The 19,569-nt window shown below is 42.5% G+C and overlaps 1 protein-coding gene across 1 annotated transcript in view; it reads right to left on the bottom strand.

The window, feature by feature from the left end:
- Positions 1-7,583: 7,583 nt before the first annotated feature.
- LOC122795556 (interleukin-6 receptor subunit beta-like) overlaps positions 7,584-19,569 on the bottom strand; it is a 1,057,822-nt gene continuing 1,045,836 nt past the window's right edge. Inside the window, exon 15 of the mRNA XM_044063785.1 lies at positions 7,584-9,528. Coding sequence (XP_043919720.1) covers positions 8,785-9,528 — 744 coding nt within the window. The 3' untranslated portion in view covers positions 7,584-8,784. The remainder of the gene's footprint in view (positions 9,529-19,569) is intronic.

Raw genomic sequence — 19,569 nt, 5'->3', positions numbered from 1 at the left:
TGGACGCCATGAATTGTCTTTTCTGGGTACCAGGAAAAGTCTTGAATAAAATCCTTGTCCTTTTTCCTTTTCTGGTACTGGTTGAATAGCCTCTATATCCATGAGGGACATACATGGCTTGTTTCTGGGCCTCTGCCCACTGGTTTTGTGGCAGATCCGGCCATCCATTTGGAATTGGCAGAGTATGGAAATGAAATGTGTACCCCTGGGATACTATGTTTAATACCCACTTGTCCTGGGTAATAAACTGGCAATTTTGAGCAAGAAGTGCTAGGTTTCCCCCCCCAAGGGGGCTGCCAAAAGATAAGTGCTTGGAGATGGTAGAGGAAAGTCATTGGGACTGCCTACTGTAGGGGTGTGCTTTGCTACCTCCAGATTTGGAGGTGGAGGCACCCCATTGCTTTGACCTGTAAGATCCCTGTGATTGATACCTGGAGCCTTTTGAGCACCTGGGTTTGCCCTGAGTGGCTCTGCTGGATACAGGAAAGGACCAATTTTTAGTAGGCCAGTGCCTACTGAACCTGGTTGGCTGCACTTGCAAGAAATCTTTAACAGTTTGCATAGATTTAGCTTTGTCTTCCATTTTCTTTAAAACCTCTTCTGCCTTATTACCAAACAGAGTATCATGCTGCAAAGGGGCATCCTACAATTTAGCTTTAACGTGAACAGGCAGAATTTGCTCCTTGAGCCAGGCATGCCTCCTTATCACAGATCCAGTAACGGCGGCCCTACAAGAGGCCTCCAAGGAATCAAAACCACATTGCAAAGAATGCTTTCCAACCTGTTCTGCTGAATGTAATAAATTCTGTAACTCTTTATTTTCCACACAATCAGAAATCAACATCATTTTCTGTTTCAGTAAGCCCATAACATGCTGTTGATATTTAATCATATGAAACTGGCAGTTTAAAGCCCTGATTGCCACGGTTGCAGACGTATAAACCTTCTTACCCCATCTATCCAGCGCCCTGGCATCTCTATCAGAAGGGGTAGGATTTTTGGCTGTAGAAGCCTTAACACCCTTGGGACCCTGAGAAATAGTCTCGGGATCAGCAGCAGGATTTTTGAAAAGAAATTTGTGGGAGTCAGGAACTCTGTAATATCTGCCTGGCTTACTAGGAGCCAGAGGCAGGGAATCAGGAGCCATGCTTGACTCCAAGAACACATCATCAACAATGTCTAAAACAGGAGGTATTGCGAAAGGCCTATGCTGAGGAAGAAGAAGGAAATCTCTAAGTCTCTGTTTTGATTCAGAGAAGTCCTGACTCTCCCAGTGAAAATGTTCCCTTAAAGTATGCAAAGTCTCTCCAAAAGAGCAATCCTCAGGAGGAGATGCAGATGGGATGGACTCCTCTGCATCCGAATCCTCATAAGGTGGAATAGAAAATTCCTGATCAGAAGAGGTATCAGAAGAAATGGAAACCTGATCTGAAGATTCATAATCAGTGCCTTGACTAGGCCTCTTGGCAGGGGGGGGATCAAGGTAATTAAATCCTCAGCCATTTTGATCATTTGTTTTTTAGGCATAGGGACCTGAGCACGTGGCTCATGCGTTGGTTTTTTAGACACAGAAGTTGTTTTTGACCTTGTTTTTGTTGATGGCGTTGGTTTAATATAAAAATGTTGAGGCCTGAAAACACCCTCAGAAGCCGGTGCCTGCTCAGCGGCTCTGGACCCATCCAAGGGACAGACATCCACGGGTTCAATACTTTGAGAATCCCACGGCATACCGGACTCCGAATGGGTCTCAGTAGAGGCCTGCGACTCAAAAGTAGCGGGTATCAGGGGCTGCGAAAGCGCCTCACTGAGTACCGGTGAACCGGCTACTAGCTTAGGAGAAGCTTCGTCGTCGGTTTTGGACCTCGACGGTCTGTCTCTTTTTCCTTGCATTTTTTGTGAACTCAGGTAGTCAGATTGCTAACCGACGACATTTCAGGGTAGTTAAATCTTGAACCGAAATATTTAGAAGCAAAAATATACCGACGCTTAATAGTGCGTTGGTTAAATTTAGCACAAAACCAACAGCAAGGCACTTTGTGATCAGGGCCTAGGCAAGGAATACAGTACAAATGAAAATCCTTATGAGGCATTTGCTTCCCACAAGTAATGCAATTATTAACTTTTACTGACATCGGTGAGGAGCAAAAAAAAGTTTCCCCAACGGGGTACTTAGCTTTAGTTTGAAGATTTTGGTTCTGAAACTCGAAAACAAAAATTTCAAGAGTCGGCCAACCGGCACTTGTTAACTGCTTCTGCTTCGGGCACCGCGCAGCAAGAAAGACTGATTAAAATGGCATCACGTTTTATACCCCTGGCGACCTGACGTCATGGAAGAGGAGACAACAACCGACGCAGGACCCAAGACTTTGTTATTCAGGCCGACTGAGGGCAACCTGCCAGCAGATTACCCAAATGTAATGACTGCAACAATGAAACACAAAGAACATCAAGGTACTCGTACATAAAAAGCACAGTGACCTCTGAAGCCCTGTAGCAGCTGTATGGATAAAAGTGCTGAATCTGTGAGCAGACCTCCCATACTGTAGAAACACTACAGAGCAAACACAAACCATGAAGCTGCCAAACAGGTACAAAGCTGTAGTACTGGGCCACTGAACAAACCATCACTGTTACAGAAGCAAAGCAGTCAGATGCCAAGCCACTATGCTGCTAGGCAGATCTCCAAAGAATGAGCAAATATAGAAAAACAACAAATGAAACCCAAGAAAAAGTCCTAACATACAGCTTTCTTTAAACATCCAGAAAAAAGCAGTCCGGGTAAACCTGAAAGAGAAATAGATGAACTAAACTTCAAATCCAAGTTTCACACTCAGGCAACAATCCGCCATTGTCTCTGAACTCAAGGCTCCTTAAGAGCAGCCACAAAAACATCCTGCTACTTAAGTGGTAATTTAGTATCATGACATGAAGATGGCCTGAGCCAAGCTGTGCTGAAGTGAGGATGCTGCTGCAATCCTATCCAATCATGTCAAATGTACTCTGGGTATGGCATACAGTACTAAAATATACAATTAAGGGCTTCTCTACAGCCTCATGCTCACTCGAGTCATGAATTGTGAACACCTGTCAGCAGGTCCCTCAACTGGAATTACTACAAAAGCCATTTTTATTTGAGTAAAGGCTGTCTAAACAATGTGCCTTTGTTGAGCAAAGAGGGTTTCAGAAAGCACTGTGATGCCTGGTAAGACCAAACAGGTTTGCCTTCTAAAGTGCTGAATATCTGGTGTTTCCAAACAATAAGGAATGGCAGTCCTAAAAGCCTCAGGAGAGAGAAGTGAGAACTCAGAGCTCCTCCTTCCTTCTGGAGAAATTTCTAGTAAGATTTTTGGGGGGAGTTACATGGGTGAGACAGACACAGCAAACCAGTTACTAGGCTAAGGGCCAATTCAAACAAGGATAGATATGAGGACAGGAGTCAGTGTCCTTGTCAATCTCTAGAACATGAACCTCTATCACTTCATGTACAGATGGCTGAGGGCATCAAGATGGGAAAAAGCCTCTTTCAGCTAGTGTTAATGGACTTGCTTTTGTGCCCTTCCTGTACCATGGACAGGAGGAAGCATACTCTGTGCATTCACTCACTGCTCCCATGAGTAGGTGCTTGAGGAAGGGATAACCTTTCTTTAGACCTTCAGCTAATCCAGATAAGGAATGACAACTTTTGCTTACAGAACATAGACTATGAATTACCAGAGATCACAGCAGATGAGGTGGACTTTGAAGTGGAGATGCATGTAAACGTCCTAAGCTTGGAGTCTCTTCTAGTATTTGGACTACTGACTAAAATCTTTAGAAAATTTAAAATATTTGTTCTTGTCCAACAGCTCTCCAGTGTATTCAACTGTAGTTATGAAGTCCAGCGTGTCACAAGGTTAAAGATCTAACACATGTAACAGCTGTCAATGCTATACTCTCTACTGCTTCATTCCCAGGGGAGAAAGGGTGGCTCCATTAATAATCTGACTACAGCAGATATTTAGAATGTCTCTCTCTCTCTTTTTGTTTTAGATACAAAGACTAGGATATTTCCAAAAATCCCATGAAGCTAGTGTCTACAAAACAGCAGGGATGCTGGTACACGTTTTTGTCACTGTCATTGTTAAAGAAGCACAGGGATCCACCATTTAAAAAAGTTAAAGGATGTGCCCAAGTATTCCACTTACAAATATAATGGGGACTAAACTTCTTGTTAGGTGGATGAAGGCACCATCCAAGTATCAGTGGCCACAGAAGACAGGGTGGACTTTGAAGACCATGGAGAAAGGCCTTGGCGTTATTTATTATGCCTCTTACGTTCTTTTCTAAGCTCTACAGATTACACTATTCCTGGTCAAGACACCTTTCAAGTCCTGTGTGACATGCCAAGGAGTCATAGAACTGACTCTAGCATTTGCCAGTCATCAACACTGAACTACAGTCACATAACAGTAAGCTCCTGGGGTGGTCTTGATATGTGGCCTGATGAATGCAGATACACTTGAAATGTCTCTGTTTTTAGACTGACCCCTAAACACAGGAACTTTCCAGTGATGCATATCGGGAAGCAATCTGACCTGAGTGAGTGTCTAGACAACATTAAGGACTCTGAGGCTCATGTGCCACTTAATCCTGGAGCAGGAATAAAGAGTACATCCCAAAATGGGCCTGTACAATACCCCAAGGGAGGAATGCTTAAATTTTATAAAGAGCCATAGATTCACAGCTACTAGGCATGCAACAAAGGAAACCACTAAAGACTTTAGCTCAATCCTCCCAATTGCCACAGAACAATGGCTGGATAATGGACATGTTCAGAGTTGCACAGTAGGCAAATGGAAGCTAATGGAATCAAACCCGGGACTGCTTCCTACAGCTGTTAAACTGCTTGTAGGTATAATCTTCTGTGTTGTTCCATCAACTGTAAAGGATGGCTTTAAGCAAACTCAATTATTTTGTAAACAATTTTGTGCTGAAAAATTCCATATACTGCAGTACCAAAATATTTTTATAGCTATTTTGATATGTTTTTTTTAAACAGAAAAGTGATGTGATCTTTAACTCAGCTGCAACAAAATCTAAATAATTTTTATGTGTGGTACAACTTCTGGAGATGCAGTGCTGTGAAGTTACACAAACTTGTTAAAAAGTGATTAGCTTCTTTGAAGTGGTTTGTGTTTACAGCAGTTTTCTTTTTAGATTTTAGTTTAATATGCCAGAATTCCAACACATTTATTAACAAATGCTTCTAAAATAGAGAGGTCGGTGCAAAAGAAAATGTGGTAATTTTTTGTGATGGAGGTTCTATTTTCCACACTATGAAACTAATTCTTGCAAGACTTTTACTGTTATCAAGAGATTGTCAAACTGTATGTATTTACAGCACTCAAGCTGTAAACACTTACTGCATTACTGTACAACACAGATGCATTTTGCAAAACTAATACTGTAGTGTATGAATATATATATATGTATATATATATATATATATATATATATATATATATATATATATATATTCAAACACAGATTAAGAATACTCGAAAGTGACTGATGCAAATACTACCCTCTGAATGAAGAAAGCCATCTAGAAAACTAAGTGCCGATGAATGAGCAATACTAAAATTTCAAAGCTAAACTTCTTGAGGCCACGTCAGTTTATAAGACTAATACAATTTCTGATGGAAAATAAAGTACTTTCTTTGCTATGTACTGAAATTATTGGAATCATCCAAGAAACAAGGTCAGACTTCCACTAAAGCACACACCTGTTTGTGTACAGGATCTTGTACTGACAGAACCTCTTTGTGGGTACCAGTCTGTTAATGCAATAATAATGTTACAGTTTTATAGGTTGTTATTAGGCATGTAGTCAAGCAGACCACTGGTGAGGCTAGCCCAGTTTACTCAATGGGCCAGAGAACTGTCTGGTTAAGTGACTTACTCAGAGTCGCACAGTAGGCAAATAAACACTGAGGGAATAAAACCCTGAACTACAGGCTGCACCTCATTAACAGCTCCTAGCCTTAATCCCCTGTGCTAACTGCCAGAATGTGTTTTTAAACACAGGCCAAAACAATACAACTGTCAATCCCTATACACCTAATGGACAGAGGCAGCTCCTAAATGCTTTATCCCATGCATGGCACCTCTAAATATAGTATTCTTGTCAGGGGTAATATATAATTATTGACCATGAGATGGGTAAGGCCAATCTATAACTAAACAGGATAGGTTAATTTAAGCACAAAAAGGGAAACTGGCTAGGCTTAAAATGGCTCACAAGGGTAGCTTGCCAAGTACTTACCTATGAACCCATAAGCAGCAAATTATATACTAGGAGTTTATCTGTTTTGTGACTAAAATGTAAATATACACAGAAAGAAGCTGATATCCAATTAAAACAAATGGCATCTTTTTTATAACTGAAATTATTTTATCAGAACATGCCAGTTATGTAACATTTCACAATGTTCCCTTGTAGGAAATTAAACTGAATTGCAAGCTACAATATATTTATCTGTATGCAACTATGAATCTGTAAACATTATGTGGTTATGACACGGATCGTTTCTGTGCAAATGCTGAGTGACAAAACCCATTTAACTTGCTAATGTGAGCTCAAATAACTGTTTGTGCATGCATGTATGTGTGCACATGCCCAAGCTCATGACATGATACGCAAACAGTTTAGTATTTGTGATGATTGCAAAATAAACATAGCTAACATTGCTCTCACAGTTATTACAATACAGCCATGGAATCATACTACCTTTCACAGTAATAAAGCACCATGATACTCAAACCAGCAGCTTAAGTTAACAGCACAGATCTTCAAATAAGCAGCATATTTAATACATCTAATAAAATTACTGTGCAGAATTTGCAAATAGATCATAATGTTGCATAATTTTAGGAAAATGTGACTTTACTACTGATTTTATCTTTCAACCTTTTACCTGGAGGCTCAGAGTCAAAAGCCACCTAATCAAATAAAACGTAAAATGTTGGTACCATTGATTTAGAAACCTGACAAAATAAGAGAACTTGAATTAACCTGCATTTCTGGAGCAAAAAGTCAAAAAAATGTGATGATGCCTTGCATTACTTGTTGACTATAATGCACCCCCCCCCCAAAAAAAAAATCATGGACTTCAGGAGGGAAGAAATAAACATTTTTAACCAAAAATTCAGGAACAGCTCAGGGGTATGTTAATGAGAAACTATAATTCTTCCCATTTAAGTACAAGTGTGTCAAAATCGTCGTCTACTCCGAGGCGATCTCTGCTTAACATACAAGGCCATGTCAAACCCAGAGCTGTTGGACATGCTACACTTAAAGAAATCCAAATCCCTCAGAGCCACACACTCCAGGAATCTAAACCTTGTCAACACAATAAACAAAACATGCTGAAGGGATAGGTTCCTGACCCAGAGACTCCCCAGACTCTGGAACAGACTGCCCATACATGTCAGGCAGAGCGCCTCTTTGGCCATCTTCAAAAGGAACCTTGATGATTGGATGGGAGAAAGGAAATTCACCCCAGGGATCACGCCAGTCGCCCTGCTAGACAGGGGGTCAGGGAAGTAAACAGTGTGAGAAGAAATAGCCAGGGAATTGTTATGGCTAGGATTGTATAGGCCCTAGGGCCGATAGCCTAGTACCAACCTATGAACCTATGAAATGCTGCACACAGCAGAGGCAGGTGAACACAGTACAGTTTAACAGTTCTACTTTGACATATTAAAACATTTCCACAAATCCAAAGTTCCTGAAAATGGGATAAAATATACAGTAAAATGTAAAAGAAGAAAGCTAACAGTCTAGCAAATGGCAATACTGAAAATAATTCCTAGCATCCACTCACTTTAGCAGTTCTAAACTGCAGAAGGAAGGCAAGTCCCCTGCAAATTCCACTCCCCTGACTTGAAACAAATGTTCTCACTCAAAAGTTACACAATATTGGAAAAAGAGGAGATATCTGATGTCTGTGAATAATCAAGTATTTCTCCAACAAGCTTGCGTAATCTCGGGTCAGAATAACCAAGATGAAATGATACAAAGGGTGGAGAGTGCCTTGACTTGCAAAAAGAAAAGTTTGTGTTAGCATTTCTTGTGGCTTGGTTGGTTAAATGACAATTTTTCTGCTATGACAGTGCCCAGTTTCAGCTTATTTCTTACCTTTAATGCAGAGTATCTGGCCACTTCAATGACTGCCTGATGAAATGAAATTTGGACTCCCAGCATAAAACCATTACATAACATGCAGAAAGAACTATAAAATGGTTGTACGATCACTGCAAATGGAGATGTATACTCTTCACATTACTGCAGAATCAGCAAATGCCTCAATAAAAGCTCTGTAAAAGCATCCACTCATTTCGGCAGACCTGCATGACTTACAAAGCTTCTGTCCTAAAATGCAATTAATCTGCTAGAGTGTCTTCTCACATTAAAGCAATGCTGCAAATGTACTACATGAAATGTCAATTATGGAAGGTGACTGCATGACAGAAAAACTGGCTGTGTACATTAAGGTGGAAAGGTCTTACTGCAGCAACAACAGATCTAGCCTTACTGAAGCATCGAAAAACAGGGCAATTAGATCCACATCTTCATTACGATGTCAGAGAATATTTGAAATGCAGGGTGGAAAAAAAAAAGATGGGTGGCCAAGTAAGAAAATAAAGACCTATTATAATCTTTTACAAAATGTACATGAAATATAGCTTAGCTTCTGTCATTTTGTTAATAACAGGCAGCACAGAACTCAGTTCTACATCTTTTTACTGTGGCATATAACCACTTTGTTTTACACTTTGTGGCAGGTATGATTTGGGTTCTCCACTTTCTCTGGCTCTTTGAAGACCCAGAAGATCAAGACTTACAACAGTTTGTCCATCATTATTTTGCTGCAGGCTATCTGGTGTAGCCTCAAGTTCTTCATTCTCTTTTATGGCTGGACTGAACTCCAAGGAACCTGAGCTGTGGCTCAACATCTGTAGATGGTTCAATCCAACCAAACTGTTTTCATACACTGTCTGTGACACAGTGTTCAGTCCAGCACTGTGTAAACTGCCTACAGTGGCTTCATGTGAGCAACAATTTTGTCTGAAATAATGACGGCCTTGTGGGCTGTTATCACTTCCTTCCATGCTTCTTTCACTATGCAGGTCTTCAGATCTTTCTTCTGAATCCAGAAGTGGCTGTGTAGATTCAGACCTTGCAAACACGTGTACTGATGGTAACTGGCCACGGTAACTGCTGGCCACGACAGTTGAATACTGAACAGAGCTTGATGTTGATTGTGCCGACTCACCTTCTTCACTATCTGAAACACTTTGCCTTGGTGTTGATGAGCAAGAAGAGCCACCAATTCCACTGCTGTGATCTTCAGAGCCACTGTTTTCTTCCAGTGACAATACGGTTCCATCCTGTTCTGCAAGCTTGCTCTTGTCATCTGGGTCTGGTTCAACAACACTGACAGCTGTAATGGTATTTTCGGGGCAGACTGGCTCCTTTCCACAAGACTAGGGAAAACAAACATATACCCAGTTTTAGCAATTTCATAATCAGACTTTTCTTTTTAAAGGCAGGATCAATTCAAGTTGCATGTTATTAAACTTCAGTTCCAGATGCAAACTTGGTCAAAATATAATCAGCACAAAGATCGCAAAACAACCAATACAGAAACAGTACAAACATTAATTAGTGTACATTCAAAAACAGCTTTATGCATTGTCGATACACTGGAATATGGAAAATATAACAGGGAAAAAGGATAAAATAATGTATTTCCTTTAAGCTTGAAAAGTGTTGTAAGCTTATGAAGACTGTGGCCCATGAGGTAAGGTGGATACAAGCCTGGAGCCTTTACTGTTTCCTAACCCACTCTGGCAAGCTTATAAACTACTAGGTCCTCTCACCAATGGTAGGAATGACTAATGCTGGAGAACTCATCTCAAACAGAAAATGCTAATAATCTAATATCAGATCGGGTGGGACTTCTGAGAGTGTTACCATCAGATCTAAGGGACTGCAAAAGCATAGAAGTACCTGATTCAGATATACTAAGAGGGTATCTATCCCTCACAAGGGCTACCAGGGGCCAGCTCTCCACAAAAGGGAACATATAAAGCTCATCCTCTTGCAAGGTTTCAGTGACCATGTCCAGTATCTCATAAAAACTACGGATGCAAAAGAAAGGTCCAGGGTGCAGAACCAGTAAGAAAAATTGTGCCCACTTAGGGCAAACCAAACAAACCCTCTATGAGGACTCCAGACAATGAAGTTCCAGAAGGTGTCTATGTCCAGTAACCCTAATACAGGTGTTCAGTTTCAGCAGTGGCATGACCCCCCCCCGTAGAACCAGACTCCATATGTGCTTACTGAAGTCTAGCATGAGATAAAGTCATTTGTACCCACTAGAAATAGGAGGAGACAGAAGCAAAATTCCCTGACTTGTAATAAGCCATGGTCAACACCTTCCATGTCCAGAACCTACTGATCCCGTGTGATGCTCTGCAAGTCAGGGAAAATGCACAGACCCTCCCCCCTCCCTCCCCAAGTAGCACAAATCAATAGTGAACGCAATGACAATTGGGCTGGGGGGTTTTCCTCCAGAGTGACTGAGCAGGCATGGAGGGAGGGGTACTCAATGACATTTCAGTGTCTTCCTCAGCCTACAAAAAGTACAGTTGGGTACACTTACCATAAATGTAGATGTTCGAGTGTATTCACTGTTGCAGTCATTACGTTATGGTAATCTGCTGGCAGGTTGCCCTCAGTCGGCCTGATTAACAAAGTCTTGGGTCCTGCGTCGGTTGCTGTCCCTTCTTCCATGATGTCAGGGGTATAAAACATGCAGCCGACGCCATTACATCAGTTTTTCTTGCCCCAGATGTCAGGTGCCCCCCAAATGGGGAGCAAAATATATAAATAATTTAAAACACAAAAATATATATACCTCCAAACAAAAGCAAACACACCAAAAAGGCTTTTAAGTGTAGTAAAAGAAAGGAGAGGCATAGAAAGAGAAAAAAACAGGGGGCTGGAAGGAGGGTAACCAGGACTGCAACAGTGAATACACTCGAACATCTACATCCCCTGGGGGATAGGTTTTCCATGGTGCTTATAGCAGAAATGAATACAATGGCTTATCTATTTTGAAATGGTTTGCTTTGAAATAGCATTTCCCTCTGTCCCTGCAGCAAATGCTACCAGCAGTTGTTCAGATTTTCTTCGAGATTTAGTCCTGTCCAAGTAAAATCTAAGTTGTCTGTGTACATCCAATGAATGCAGAATTCGCTCCCCCTTGTTCTGTGGATTGGGAAAGAAAGTTGGTAAATAAATGGACTGATGAAGAGCCACACTGAATACCACCTTAGGCATGAAGGATGGGTTGGTCCTGAGTGAAACCCTGTCCGCATGAAAGATGATGAAAGGCTCCACTGCCATAATGGCCTGTAATTCAGAAATCCTTCTAGCTGAAGTGATTGCTAAAAGGAAGGCTGTTTTCCAGGAAAGGAATTTTAAGTCTGCAGTAGCAGCTGGCTCGAAAGGAGGAAGAGTGAGTTTCTCCAATACAAAGTTAAGGTCCCAGGCAGGGGTTGGAGATCTCCTGGGTGGATTCAAGTTTTCAGGGGTTGGAGCTCTCCTGGGTGGACTCAAGTTTTTGGCCTCTCTGAGATACTGCTTTAGCAGAAGATGAGAGAAGAAGGGTGGTTCTGTGTGTAATGAGCTGAAATGGCTGAGGCATGGATTTTTACGGAAGAAAAGGACTGGCCCTTGTGAAGCATCTCAGTTAAGTATTGCAAAATCTGAGGTAAATTGGGCACTGCTGTGCTCATCCCTTGAGACTGATTCCAGGCACAGAATCTTTTCCATTTATCAGAATTAAGATTTTCTAGTACTAGGTCTTCTCGCCTCCAAAATGACATCCATCACAGGTTTACTGAGGGATGCTAAGGGAGAATTTAATTGATTAGCCAAGCTGCAAGATTCAATGTTTGGAGCTGAGGGTGCAGAATTTAGTTGTTCTGCTGAGCCAGTAAGGAAGGTGTCTGAGGCAGTTGCCATGGAGAATTTTGTGACAGACTGCGTAGGAGTGGGTACCAGTGTTAGAGATACCAGTCTGGAGCAATCAAAATCATTTTTGGTTTGTCCTGTTTGACTTTTAATAGAACTCTGGAGAACAGAGGCAGGGGGGGAAAGGCATAGACTGATAGGTTTTCCCAGCTGAAGGACAGAGCATCCACTTTCCAGGCTTTTTTGTGAGGAGTTCTTGTGCAAAATTTGTCCAACTGGTAGTTCAGGGGAGAGGCAAAAAGATCTATGTCTGGACTCCCCCATTTGCATGTCAACATGTTGAAAATCCGTGGTTCCAGTTTCCATTCGTGTGGGTCCATGAGATTTTTGCTTAGTTCGTCTGCCAAAATATTCATCTTTCCTGGCAGGAATTGAGCTTGTAGTTGTACTTGGTAGCTCAAGGCCGTGTTCCACAATGCCATGGCTAGTCTGCAGAGAGGGTAGGAATGTGTACCCCCCTGCTTGTTTATGTACCACAAAACTGTGGTGCTGTCCACCTTTACTAGTAGTTGTCCTGGATGAAGGTAGTCCTTGAAAGCTGTCAGAGCATTCTGTACAGCTAGCATTTCTTTTTGATTGACATGAAGGTGCATTTGATTTAGGCTCCATTTGCCCTGAATGCACTTCCCTGCCAGATGAGCCCCCCCCCCAGGCATAGTCTGACGCGTCTGTAGTTAGGGTTTGGGCGGCAGGGGGTGGTGTGAATGGCAGTCCCTTGTTTTGGTGGCAGGCCTCTGCCCACCATAGGAACTCTAGTTGCAGGCAAGGTATGACAGGAATCATTGTTTCCAGGCTGTGACAATGTTGACTCCATAAACTTTTTAAGTACCACTGACGTTTCCTCATATGCAATCTTGCATATGGAATTAGTAGAATGCAGGAGGCCATGAACCCCAAGGCTTGCAGTATTTGTCTTGCAAATACCAGGGATTTTTGTGGCCACCTGTTTGAAGTAAATCACCAAATGAGTTTGCTTTTCTGGCGTAAGGAAAGCCATCTGGGCAGTTGTATTCAAGCTTGCACCCAGGAATGTAATTTTTTGAGAGGGTACCAGTCGTGATTTCTTTTCGTTTATGGTGTACCCTTATTCAAGTTAGAATTTTTTTTTTACAAACACCAGATGTTTTAGAAGAATGTCCTTGTTTTCTGCCTGAATTAGACAATCGTCCAGGTATGGATATATTTGAATATTTATTTGCCTGCAAAATGCAATTACTGGAGCCAGGCATTTTGTAAATACCCTGGGTGCAGTAGATAAGCTAAAGGGCAGTGCAGAGAACTGATAATGCATGTAGCCTGCTTTGAAGCGGAGGTATTTTCTGCAAGATTCCCTGATTGGGATATGCAGGTAAGCCTCTTTTAAATCTAGAGTTGCCAATCAGGCATCTTTGCCTAGCATAGGAAGTAACTGGTGAAAAGTCAGTATCTTGAATTTTGGAATGTCCAGAAAGGTGTTTAGAGTAGACAGGTCCAGAATTGGACGCCATGATTTGCCTTTTCTGGGTACCAGGAAAAGTATGGAATAGAAACCTTGTCCCTTTTCCTCCTCTGGTACTAGTAGAATTGCCCCCATGTGTAGGAGGGAAAGTACTTGTTTCTGAGCCTCTGCCCACTGATTTGGGGGCAGGTCTGGCCATCCGTTTGGAGTTGGCAATGTGTGGAAATGAAATCTGTATCCCTGGGACACTACATTTAAACCCATTTGTCCTGGGTTATAAGTTGCCAGTTTTTTGCATGAAGAGCCAGTTTCCCCCCCAAAGGGGTGGCTAAGGTAAGTGCTTGGTAAATGTAAAGGAAAGTCATTGAGACTGTTTACCATAGGGAGGTGTCTTGTTGTTTCCAGATTTGCAAGCAGAGGCACCCCATTGCTTAGTTCTGAAAGTCCCTTGGGACTGAAACCTGGTGCTTTTGGAATGTCTGGGTTTGGCTTGAGTGGCTTTGGAAGGAACTGGAAAGGACCAGTTCTTAGTAGGCCAGTACCTACTAAATCTTGGAGGTTGTATTCGTAAGAAATCTTTCACAGTTTGCATAGATTTAGCTTTATCTTACATCTTTTTTAGAACTTCTTCAGCCTTATTGCTAAACAGACGGTCCTGCTGCAAAGGAGCATCCAACAATTTTGCTTTAACATGATCAGGCAGAGATTGTTCCTTAAGCCAAGCATGGCCTTCTAAGCACAGGCCCAGTAACAACAGCCCTGCAAGAGGCCTCCAAGGAATCAAAACCACATTGCAAAGTATGTTTTCCAACTTGTTCAGCTGAATGCAATAAATCCTGTAAATCCTTATTTTCCACACAGTCACAAATCAACATCATTTTCTGTTTAAGCAGTCCCATGGCATGCTGTTGATATTTTAGCATATGGAATTGACAGTTTAAAGCCATGATTGCCTAGGTTGCCGAAGTATAAACCTTTTTACCCCATCTATCCAGTACCCTGGAGTCTCTATCAGAAGGGGTTGGATTCTTAGCAGTAGAAGCCTTAATGCCCTTGGGCCCCTGAGAAATGGTTTCAGGGTCCTCAACAGGATTTTTGAAAAGGAATTTGTGGGAGTCAGGAACCCTCTATTATCTGTCTGGCTTACAAGGGTCCGGAGGCAAGGAATCAGGAGCCATACTGGATTCTGAAAACACATCATCAACAATGTCTAGTACAGGAGGTATAGCCAAAGACCTATGCTGAGGAAGAAGAAGGAAATCCCTAAGCCTCTTTTTGGATTCAGGAAAATCCTGACTTTCCCAGTGGAAATGCTCGCTTAAGGTATGTAAAGTTTCCCCAAAGGAAAAATCCTCAGGGGGAGAAGCAGAAGGAATGGAATCTTCTGCATCATAGTCTTCATAGGTAGGTATGGACAAATCCTGTTCATTAGAAGAGTCAGAAGAAACAGAGTCCTGTTCAGAAGACTCATAGTCAAGTTCAGCCCTAGGCCTCTTAGAAGGGGGGGGGGGGTTGACTACCCCCGATTAGAGTAATTAAATCTTCAGCCATTTTGATCACTTGTTTTTTAAGCATAGGGGCCTGAACAAGTGGCCTGGGCATCGTTTTTTTAGATATAGATCGAGTTTTTGACCTTAAAATTGAAGGTGGTGTCGGTTTAATATACAAATCTGTAGGCCTGAATACACCCTTAGAAGCCAGTGCCTGCACAGCGGCTCTGGACCCATCCAAGGGAGAGACATCCGCGGGTTGCATAGGTGAAGCAGTAGAGGCCTGCGAATCAGAAGTACCGGGTATCAGGGGCTGTGAAAGCGCCTCACTGAGTACCGGCGAACTGGCGACTGGCTTAGGAGAAGCGTCGTCGGCAGTTTTGGACCTCAACGGCCTGTGTCTGTCTTTTTCTTTGCATTTTTTGCGGTATTCCGGTAGTCGGATGGCTAACCAACGTCATTTCTGGGTAATTAAATCGAGAACCGAAATATTTAGAAGCAAAAATGTACCAACGACAGATAGTGCGCTGATTAAATAAAGCACAAAACCGACAGCAAGGTATGCCGTGTCAGGCCCTAGGCAAGGAATACAGTACAAATGGAAATCCTTATAAGGTATTTGCTTCCCACAAGTAATACAATTAACTTTTACTGACATCGGTAAGGAGCAAGAAAAAGTTTCCCCAACGGGGTACTTATCTTTTTAGTTGAAGACTTCGGTTCTGAAACTTGAAAATGAAAATTTCAGGAGTCGGCCGACCGGCACTTGCGAACTGCTTCTGCTTCGGGCACCGCGTGGCAAGAAAGACTGATGTAATGGCATCGACTGCATGTTTTATACCCCTGACGACCTGACGTCATGGAAGAAATGACAGCAACCAACGCATGACCCAAGACTTTGTTAATCAGGCCGACTGAGGGCAACCTGCCAGCAGAGTACCCTAACCTAATGACTGCAACAGTGAAACACGAAGAACATCTGCTTCTTCACCTGGGGTTGAGTGAACCTGGAAAAGAGATACTAAACAGATGACTGAAAAGGCAATCATAAAAATCCTGCAGAGTGGTAAGGACTTGCTTTTCCTTTAAAAGCTCAACTATCAGCACTTGAAGGTTGTCTGAAATGAATTTCCCCCTTAAAATGCACATCAAAAACCAAACTTTATGCTCTTCCTTGACCTCCTGGACCTCATCCAGATCATTCTGCATAGGCATATAACAGAGTCTGGAGTGCTAGACAAAGGATCAATATAGGTTCATAGATGTTTACTAGGTTAATGACCACAAGGGCCTTTTTAAGCCTAGCCATGCATCCCAAACCTCTGACAAGTTCTGATACCCTTGATAAGTGTAAGCATGGGCCTGGGTGTTGAACCATTTACAGGTTACCTGCCTGTATCAGAGAGACAGGTGCCGAATCAGGGATGAATTTCCGGTTTTCCATCCAATTGTCCAAGTTGCACTTGAATTGGATTAGGGAGGAACTCTGCTTCACATGGATGGGGAGCCTGTTCCACAGTTGACAATGCAGTGGGTTACATAGAGATCAACATTAAAAACCACTCAGTGAGCCTTAACTGCTTTTAATTCAAACAGTGAGGAATGTTTCTTCAGTGGATGAACCACTAGTCATCCCCAGGATGCCAGGTCAGGGAGTTACTCCACTTAGCCAGGTGCTTAGTGTGTGTCTGCCTTCTTGGCGGCCATACCAACACAAACTAAGTACTTGACTGTAAGTATGGCATTTCTGTTTTCCAGTTTCTTAAGAATATGACCCATTCATCTTCCGCAAATACACATTCGGGCATTTCTCAGGCAAATAACAGGGGTAATAGCCAATCCATAGTGTCTTCCATAACTCCAAAAGTAGGGTTATTGAGGTGGGGGTTGCTGTTGGTGGTGAATGTAACGTTTATGTTCTTACTAAATAAGTGTCAGAAATGAAGAGATGTGCTGCTCGCAGACTATTTTTCACACCATGCAACAGTACGGAAAACAGATCACTTGATCCTTCAATATCCTTAAAATACTAATGCAAGAGGCATTAGAAAAACATTCAATATGTTACATCCTCCTTTTTAGGAGCCAACATACTTTCTGAGATAAACATTTAAATAACTACATATTTTAAGTAATTTTAATTGTTTCATTGTCTCTATTTTCATTTATGCTTCAAGTAAGAGTCGGTTATATGAAGATTTTTTTCATACTGGATTCTGCATCAATAACAGCAAAACATTTAATAGTTCAGCAACAATAAGACAGCTTCATGGTGCAGGGAGATAAAGCTTTAACAGTAACCCACATGACCTTGGATTGATAAGCGAGCCTGGTGCTGTAGGAACCAGTTGAGAAGGGAAGTCCACAATCCTGACTTATCTGCCCTGCGGGAATGGAATCCACCTTGTCTACTGTATGGCTGTCAATTACTGAATGCTGTGTGTGCTGACTTTGAGAACAGCGTGTTTAGCACTTTCTTCCAGGAACAGTTTCTGATTTGCATTCTTTGACATGTTTTAAGCAATTAAAACAAGCATTTCTTCTATACTGCAAAATAGTGCTTACAATACATTTTTTTTGCAAACAAGAAAATTACAGAAAGGAAAGGAATCATCAGTCTGCTTCTGTCACTACTATCAGGTTTCTTCAATCTGAGACTAAGAGCTGTGAAATTCACAAAAGGCTCAGAAGGTTTATGGTCCCAAGCTAGGGAATCTGTAAATGACAACAGAACAGCTGTGTATTCCAGCAGACTCAACACATGCATTACTTATAGTGTCAAGAGAAAGGAAAGTTGTGTAAAAGCTTACCATAACTATAGAAGTCCTTCTCTTCCATGTTGCATTATTCTATTAGTGGGTTTACCCTTCTTCTGATCAGGTTGTCCTGTCAGGTTTCCAAAGAGTTTCAGTCCCTCTTGGTACGTCGGATGTCTAAGTGGAGGGAGGAATGTGGGCCACAAAGGTAACATCTGCATGCACCAGCCCTCAGACCACAGACAAAAGCTCCAGATGGAGCCGTCCTGAAGGGCATAGGCTGTCCAGAAGCCGAAGAGAGCAAGTGCAAGCATAAGAGGGGGAAGGTGGGGGGGGGGGGTACTGCAACACGGAAGAGAAGGACATCTATGGTTATGGTAAGATTTTACACAACTTTCCTACGTCCTTCTATTCCAATGTTGCAGTATTCTACTCAGTATTCTGGGTGAGTACCAAAGCTCACTATTGACTGGGAGGGGGCCTGGAGGAGGATTCCAAGAATACACGCAGGATAGCCTTGGCAAACCCTGTCCTGGCCTTGGAGGATATGGTCCAATTTGTAGTGTCTGGTGAAGGTGTGTACAGAGGACCAAGTAGCTGCCTTTGGAATGGAATTAGTGTCTAGGCCTTTAAAGAAGGCTCCAGAAGAGGCCATAGCTCTTGTGGAATGGGCCCTTACATTGAATAGCAAGGTCTTCTGGTGGTGTGAGTAGCAGAAGGAAATAGCCCTGGAAATCCAGATTGAAACTGTTTGCCCATCGCTTTCCCCAGGGCCCTGGGGTGAAAGGAGACAAACATTTGGTCTGATTTGCGAAAAGGTCTGGTTTTATGCAAATAAAATCCGAGTTGTCTGTGAACGTCTAGGAAATGAAGGACTCTCTCACTATCTCCCTGTGGGTTGGGGAAGAATGTAGGTAGGTGGATCGCCTGATTCAAAGAAAGGTTCTTGACCACAAAGGGAATGAAAGAAAGGTTTGTCCTAAGGGTGACCCTGTCCACATGAAAGACCAGAAAAGGGGGTGTAGACATAAAGGCTTAAAGCTCTGAGACCCTTCCGGCCAATGTTAAAGCTACTAGCAGTACAGTTTTCCATGCGCAAAACTTTAAGGCGGCCTTGTCAGTTGGTTCAAAGGGCACTAGAGTGAGTTTTTCTAACATATAATTGAGACCCCAGGAAGGAGGAGACGGTTTCTTTTGAGGTCTTAGGTGCAGGACACCCTTGAGGAAAAGGTTGGCTGGGAGTCTGGATGCAAGCGGAGGGGGAGGGTGTGCATAAGCAGGCAGGCAGAGATGGCAGACAGCTGCGCTTTGAAAGAGGAGTAGGACAAACCTGACTGCAAGAGTTCACACAGGTAAGACAGAATCAGGGGAATATCGCTGTCCAGTGGGTCCATCTGTCTTTTATGATACCAAATAGAAAACCTTTTCCATTTGGAGAGATAAGATTTTCTTGTGTTGGGTTTCCTGGCCTCCTGCAGGACTGAAAGCACGTCCTCAATGTACAGGTGTCTGAAGGGAATCAGAATCCTAACTGCCACAGGGTGAGGTGCAGAGACTGCCACTATGGGTGCATCTGTGTCCTCTTGTGCTGCGTGAGTAGGTCCACTAAGGGGGTAACTTGTGGTATTTGCCCTTGGACAGATGAAGAAGCAGAGGGAAACAGAGCTGCCTTGGCCAGTAGGAAGTTACCAGCAAGATTTCTGGTGAGTCCTGCTGAATTTTCAGTAGGACCCTCTGAATTAATGGGAAGGGGTGGAATGCATACAGGAATCTCCCCTTCCATAATATTGAGAAGGCGTC

The sequence above is a fragment of the Protopterus annectens genome, chromosome 2.part2 (assembly GCF_019279795.1).
Source record: "Protopterus annectens isolate FY-2018-M chromosome 2.part2, PAN1.0, whole genome shotgun sequence".
NCBI classification, from domain to species: domain Eukaryota; kingdom Metazoa; phylum Chordata; order Ceratodontiformes; family Protopteridae; genus Protopterus; species Protopterus annectens.
This window is presented reverse-complemented; position numbering and strand designations above follow the sequence as displayed.